At 63.2% G+C, this 6,361-nt stretch overlaps 1 protein-coding gene across 1 annotated transcript in view; it reads left to right on the plus strand.

Annotated features, from left to right (window-relative positions):
* Positions 1–6,361, plus strand: part of H696_00075 (hypothetical protein) — an 8,154-nt gene continuing 1,793 nt past the window's right edge. The window contains exons 1-13 of the mRNA XM_009493905.1: positions 1–574; positions 808–1,074; positions 1,247–1,351; positions 1,450–1,726; positions 1,824–2,170; positions 2,305–2,570; positions 2,652–3,383; positions 3,694–4,100; positions 4,271–4,544; positions 4,694–4,760; positions 4,857–5,371; positions 5,528–5,775; positions 5,902–6,202. Of these exons, the coding sequence (XP_009492180.1) occupies positions 32–574; positions 808–1,074; positions 1,247–1,351; positions 1,450–1,726; positions 1,824–2,170; positions 2,305–2,570; positions 2,652–3,383; positions 3,694–4,100; positions 4,271–4,544; positions 4,694–4,760; positions 4,857–5,371; positions 5,528–5,775; positions 5,902–6,202 (4,349 nt within the window). The 5' untranslated portion in view covers positions 1–31. The remainder of the gene's footprint in view (positions 575–807; positions 1,075–1,246; positions 1,352–1,449; positions 1,727–1,823; positions 2,171–2,304; positions 2,571–2,651; positions 3,384–3,693; positions 4,101–4,270; positions 4,545–4,693; positions 4,761–4,856; positions 5,372–5,527; positions 5,776–5,901; positions 6,203–6,361) is intronic.

Below are 6,361 nucleotides of genomic sequence, written 5' to 3' on the forward strand. Positions count from 1 at the left end.
GGTGTGTGGAATCCCTCTCAGCTTCCCAGTCATGAGCCTGTCAAATGTGGTCTTATCGGCCCTCTTTTCGATTGTCACCTCAGTGGCTGTATGCTACCTGTTCATTTTCCCCTACCTGCTGGGGGTGAATACCTTCCCGAGCCCCGGGCGCCTGCTGCGCTTCTTGTTCTCTTCCTCCCGGAGTCCGGCCGGCGGCGCGTCGGACGGGTCCCCCGGGCGCGGAGAGGGCCCCGATGACCTGGAGCTTGGGGCCTGTGATCCCGGATCGCCGGCCGATCTGTCGCCTCTGCATTGCACGCTGGCGGGAGCCGGGGCCGGTGATGCGGGTGACCTGCTGATTGGTGGCCCAGCCGGCCTGCCTGGCGGTCTGGCCAGTGGCTGGTGGACGGCCACCGTGTCCTTCCCGCTGTGGTCGATCTTGTCCATCGGCGGGCTGATCCTCGGCCTGCTCTGGCTGTCGGTGACCGTCACTCGGTTCCTCATGCGACGCATCTACAGCAAGACGTCGCGCGCGCGCCAGGCTCGGGCCGCAGCGCACCAAGCTCCTGTTGGCTCGGATGGGCTCCTGTACCCGGTACGCTGGTGCTTGTGGCTCCCCCCCCCCCTCCCCTCCCTCTCGCGCGGTCTTATATCGCCCTGCCCCGCCCCGATTGGTCTTCCTGTTGGGGGGGGGGGGGGGGGCAAGGCGCCTCCTCGCGCCGGGGTTGCCTGTGCTCCCTGCACGTCTCCCTCGCACTTGCCCCACATGCATGCTGACATGGATATGGGACTGCTTGAACGCCCCGCCCTCCCCACTCGCGCACTCAGGGCGATGGCGGAGCCTATGCCGGAAATAAGGTCCCCCAGGAGCTGGCCACTTTCCTGAAGTCCATCCAAGTTCTCGGGTATGTAGATGATGCCATTGTCCTGGAGCTGGTCAAGCACACTTCCACCAAGAAGCTGCGCAAGGGGGATCTCCTTCTGCGAGCGGGCGAGCTGGATTCCGCCATGTTCGTGGTGACCTCCGGCCGCATCCACATCCACATTGTCGATGGCGGGACCGCAGACTCCAGTCCCGAGGATGGCCTGTCAGAGGTGTGTTTTCCGGGCCTTTCCTTGCCGGTGTCCGCACCCCGGACCATGCATCTGACCTGTGTCCCGTCTGATCGGGCCCAACTTCTCCTTCGCCCTCTCTCTGCCTCCTGTCTCTTGGGACCCTGCTTCCGACCTTCGTCCGCGCCCGATCTTCATCCATGCCGGGAAATAGGAAACCGTCATCAATGAGGTCGCCGCCGGAGGCAGCATCGTGTCGCTGTACAGTGTGTTGGCTGTTCTGACCGGACAATATCCCCCCACCTTGCCGGTGACTGCTGTGCGTCTTGAATTTTGCGCCTCCAAGGTCCCCCCCCCCCTGCTTTGGATCTTGGCCCCGGGGCAATCTAACACATCTCGGACTTGTGGAAATGCCAGATTGCCGAAGAGGACACCGAGGTATTGCGTCTGCCGCTGGAGGCGCTGGCCTCCTTGCGGGAGAACCACAAGCGCGCCGTGCGGCACATGTTGCAGGTGATTGTCACGCGTTTCCAACGGGTGACCGTTCTGACGGTGAACAATTACTTTGGCCTGTCCGGGGAGCTGGCCACGATCGAGCGCCGCATGTCGGAGCTGAGCGTCCGCATGAGCCAAGATGCGCGGGCCCTACTTGGGGCCGATCTATCCCGTGGCGCAATGCCCGACCTTGCATCAGGTACGTCTTCTTTTTGTTCATTCACTTTCCCCCAGTCCGGGCATCGGTCCCTTCTTGGGATCTCTTTTTCATTGACCTGCCTTCCTCCAACAAGCAGAGCCATCCAGTCCCGGACACACGCACGGGTCCAATGGCGGTGTCCATGGCGGCAGCGGCGGCAGCGGCAGCGGCAGCGGCAGCGGCAGCAGCAGGAGCAGCACCAGCACCAGCCTGTCATCACCTCCGGCCAGTGGGGATGCGCCCTCCTCGGCCACATCGGCCAGCGAGCTCCAGGCCGCGGCCACCGCCATTGCCGGGGTCCTGGGCCTCGAGGCGCTGGTTTCCCGATCTCCGCACTCTCCCCGGCTGTCGGTGACTGATGAGCTGGAGATTGTAACCGCACAGCCCGGGGACCGCCTCACGGCGGCCGGGTCCCTCCGCCTGGGCTTGTATTATGTGATCGAGGTGCGGAAGCTGCCGGTCGGCATGTGCCTTCCTGCATTTCTTGTGCATGTCAATGTCCTTTTTTTTTTTGTGGGCTAACTCAAATGGCCCTTTGACGCCCCTCGCCAAATCTCCCCGGCACCCTCCTTCCACAGGGGCATCTTCGAGTGTACATGTACGAGCCGAGCGGCGGCCGGCGGCGGCTTGTGAATACCGCCGGCCCGGGCCGCTTGGCCGGGTTCCTGCCGATCTTGACGAGTTTCCCCTCATTCCTGGAGATCGAGGCGGCCTCCGAGCCGGATGGCAGCGGACCCAACAAGGGCACCCTCAACTCGACGGCCTCCTCGGGCGCACACTCGGCCGAGGGCGCCACGAGTGCCTCTTCGCGGCCAGTCCGAGTGGCCTTCTTCTCACGCGAGAGGTACACACCGGCGCTGTCGCCCCGGACACGTTGCCCCCTTCCCGATGCCCCCATGTACTGACCCACTTCGATGGGCCACAGTTTCGAGGCCTTGATGGACATGCGCAATAGCAACGCCTGGACGGCCATTGCGCGGCACATTCTTCACGGGGTGACGCCGCTGGTTCGTCAAATTGACTTCGGCCTGGAGTGGCTGCACGTTGAGGCCGGGCAGGTCCTTTACCATGAGGGGGAGGATCCCTTTGCCCCGTGTGGTCTCGGAGGGTCCATCTCCGGCCTGGGGGAGCGTTCTCCGGAAGGGAGCTCTCCCGGATCATCAAGCCCAGGCCCTGGGCTTGGCGGGGACTTGCGCGTGCCCTTCAATGCCGGGGTGCTGTCTGCGGCGGCGGCCTTCTCCTCGGCGGCCTCCCTTCATCGGGCGCGCCATGGCGGGCCAATGACACGCGATGCTTCGCCAAGCCCCTCCGTCGCGTCGGAAAAGAGCCCCTCAGCCGCGAGTCCCGGTGGTGGCAGCACCGCCGGCGAGGCCGAGGGGCTGGGCTCCGACCGGTCCTTCTCGCGGGCACCCAATTCGCCGACCTCCTTCTCGGACAAGTCGCTCTTTAATTTGAGCTACTTCGCCTCGAGCCGCGAGTCACTTGGGCACACGGTTGGGAGTCCCTCCGGGGGGGACTTCCACCCCGGTGATCCGGCCGCCGGGCCAGCGGCATCCAGCGGCACTGGCACTGACTGTCGTGACCGGGGTGGAGTGTATGTCGTCCTGCATGGGCGTCTTCGGTCCCTCCAGCGTAATGCCATGGATGAGTTGATTGTGTGCGTCTCCACTCGATGGCGGTCTGTGTCTTATCCCAGCGGGACATGCGTTCTCTCTGTTTGTCTCCCTGTCTCTCCTCTCTGTCTCTGTTTGTTTCTATGTCTCTCCTCTCTCTCTCTGTTTGTTTCCATGTCTCTCCTCCCCCCCTTTCCCTCTCTCCATGTCCCTCCTCTCTCTGTTTGTCTCCATGTCCATCCCCCCCCCTCTCTCTCTCCCCCCCTCTCTCTCTCCCCTTCCCTCTCTGCTGACCGTTCACCATTTTACTTTCCTGTCCTCCTCTCTGCTTGTGTGTGTGTGTGTGACATGTAGCAATGCGGAGTTTGGCCAGGGTGACGCGGTCGGCGACATTGAGCTACTCACCGCCTCGGCCTACACCTCGACCGTGCATGCGGTTCGCGATTCGGAGCTGGCTCGAGTGCCGCGCAAACTCTTCGATGCTCTCATCCGGCATGTCCCCCAAGTGACGATCCACATTTCGCGGGTGATCGCCTCCAAGTCCAAGGAGGCCTGGCTGAACAGCCTCTCGGCGGATGCCACTCCAAAGGTCATTGCCTCGCGTTCGCGGATGAAGAATGTCAAAACCATTGCCGTGATCCCCTCCAACCGCGATGTCCCAATCGACCAGTTCATCGATCAGTTTTCGGCGGCCCTGTCCAACATCGGGGCAACTCTGGTCCTGGACAGCACCAGTGTCCTGAGGGCCCTCAAATCCAATGGTATGTTGAGAAGGAGGATTATCCCCCCCCCCCCCCCCACCCCCTCCTTTGTTTCTCCCTCGGCCCTTCGCAGCAACTTCCAGATGTGTCCTTTGTGCGGCTTCCGCCTTTTGGGTCTGCTGACAATTCGCCCCCCTCTGGCCTTTTGTTTTGGTTGTACTCCCTGGAAGCCTTCGAGCGTGTTGGGCACTTGCGTTTGCTTTCTTGGCTGGAAGAGCAGGAGGCCAAGCACACGACCATTCTCTTCAAGGTTGACCAATGGCAATCTCCCTGGATGACATTGAGCGCCCGGCAGGCAGACTTGATCCTGGTGGTTGCACAGGGCTCCAATGCACATGGGGACATGACCGACATCAATCCGGCCCCGGGGATCTTCGAGCGGGTGCTGGAAACGCGCCTGAAGCCGCGCGCTCGGCGAGAGTTGGTCCTGCTGCATCCCGATCGGTGTGTTTGCCTGGGCACCTGCTTCTTCTTTTCTCTTTGCCTCCCCCCCCCCCGCCCCCCCCTCCGGCGCGGCATCTTGGTGGCTGACCTGCGTTTCCCTCCCTCCCCCCCCCCCTCTCTCTCTCTCTCCCGTCCTTCGGTGACGAAAGTTCCATCCAATCCGGCAGCACGGCTCCCTTCCTGGATGCTCGGCCCTGGATCCAATTCCATCACCATGTACGCGCACATTGCAACAGCTTGACCTTTCGCCCGGCGCTTTGTCCTTCTTGCACCGGTCTCCCCTCTGCTCACTGGCTCCCTGCGCACCGCCAGATCCTTCTCTGCCCTCGAAAGGTCCTCTACTCGACAACTCGGCTGTCCTCGGTTTCCTCGACCGATGACGATCCCTCCTTCCCGATCGGCAGCCCGAAGATGTCGCCTCTGGCGCCGATCGCCCGTGCGGCCAAGAAGACCTTCTCCTCGCTCATGCACAAAACCATGTCCCCGCTGTCGCTGTCGACATCGGCGCTGTTGGCTGCGCAGGCGCGCGACTTTGCCCGGCTGGCCCGACATGTGACCGGTACATCGGTGGGGCTGTCGCTCGGGGGCGGCGGCGCGCGTGGCCTGGCGCATCTCGGCGTCCTCCGAGCGCTGGAGCGTGACAACATCCCGGTGGACTTCGTGTCCGGGTCTTCGATGGGCGCCTTCATCGGGAGCCTCTATGCTAGCAACCTGAATCTGGTCGAGTCGCTGGCCCTGACGCGGAAGTTCTGCTCCCGTATGGCCTCGGTCTGGTACCAGTTGGCCGACCTGACATACCCCTTTGCGAGCTGGTTCTCCGGACGACAGTGCGTTTCGCAGCTCCTCCCCCTCCCCCCCTCCCCCCCTGGCCCTTATTGCGGGGGCCTTTGCCCACAGCCCGTCCGGTCCGCACACCTGTGCCTTTCCTTGGCTGACTCCCTCCGTCGCTGCTGCGGCTCGGCATGGCCCGGTCTGATATGCAGGTTCAACCGCGCCATCCAAAAGGTCCTCGGTGAGAAGCATGAAATCGAGGATCTCTGGCTGCCCTACTTCTGTGTGGCCACCAACATCACCAAGTCCCGGATGGAAATCTGCCAGCGCGGGTCCGTTTGGCGGTTTGTCCGCGCGTCCATGAGTCTCTCGGGCTATATGCCGCCCATTTGCGACACCAATGGCGACATGCTGCTTGATGGTGGCTACCTGAACAACCTGCCGGCCGATGTGATGCTCAGTACGCCGCCAGCCTCCTTAACTCCGATGCCCCGATGGTCATGCGCCTCGCTTGCCGGCGACTTACCATTACCCGCTCGATGTGGCTCGCCCCTCGCTCCCTCCCCCTCGCTCCCCTGGTCATTAGATCAATTCGGCATCAAGCGTGTAATCGCCGTGGATGTCGGTGCCGATGACGATACCAAGCCCATGGATTACGGCGACTCGCTGAATGGCTGGTGGCCACTGCTGTACTGGCTGGTGGGCTGGGAGTACCGAGCTCCCTCGCTTGCAGACATCCAATCCAAGCTGGCCTATGTCCAATGCGTCACGCAATTGGAGCGCGTGAAGCGCATGCCCGGCTGCTTCTACCTTCGGCCACCGGTGACCACGTTCCGGACGCTGGACTTTGACAAGGTCCAGCTCATTGTCAAGGCCGGTCGCGACTAGTGCGTTTGCCTCGGCCGCATTGCCTACCCTTGCCCTTCCCTTTTCCCTTGGGTCAATCCCCCCCCCCCCCCCCCCCCCCCCCCCCCCCCCCCCCCCACCCCCCCAACCCATGATCCGGCACCCTCCCCCCCCCCTCTCCTGGCGGTGTGTGGAATCCC

This window comes from Fonticula alba (assembly GCF_000388065.1).
Source record: "Fonticula alba strain ATCC 38817 unplaced genomic scaffold supercont2.1, whole genome shotgun sequence".
Classification (NCBI taxonomy): Eukaryota; order Rotosphaerida; family Fonticulaceae; genus Fonticula; species Fonticula alba.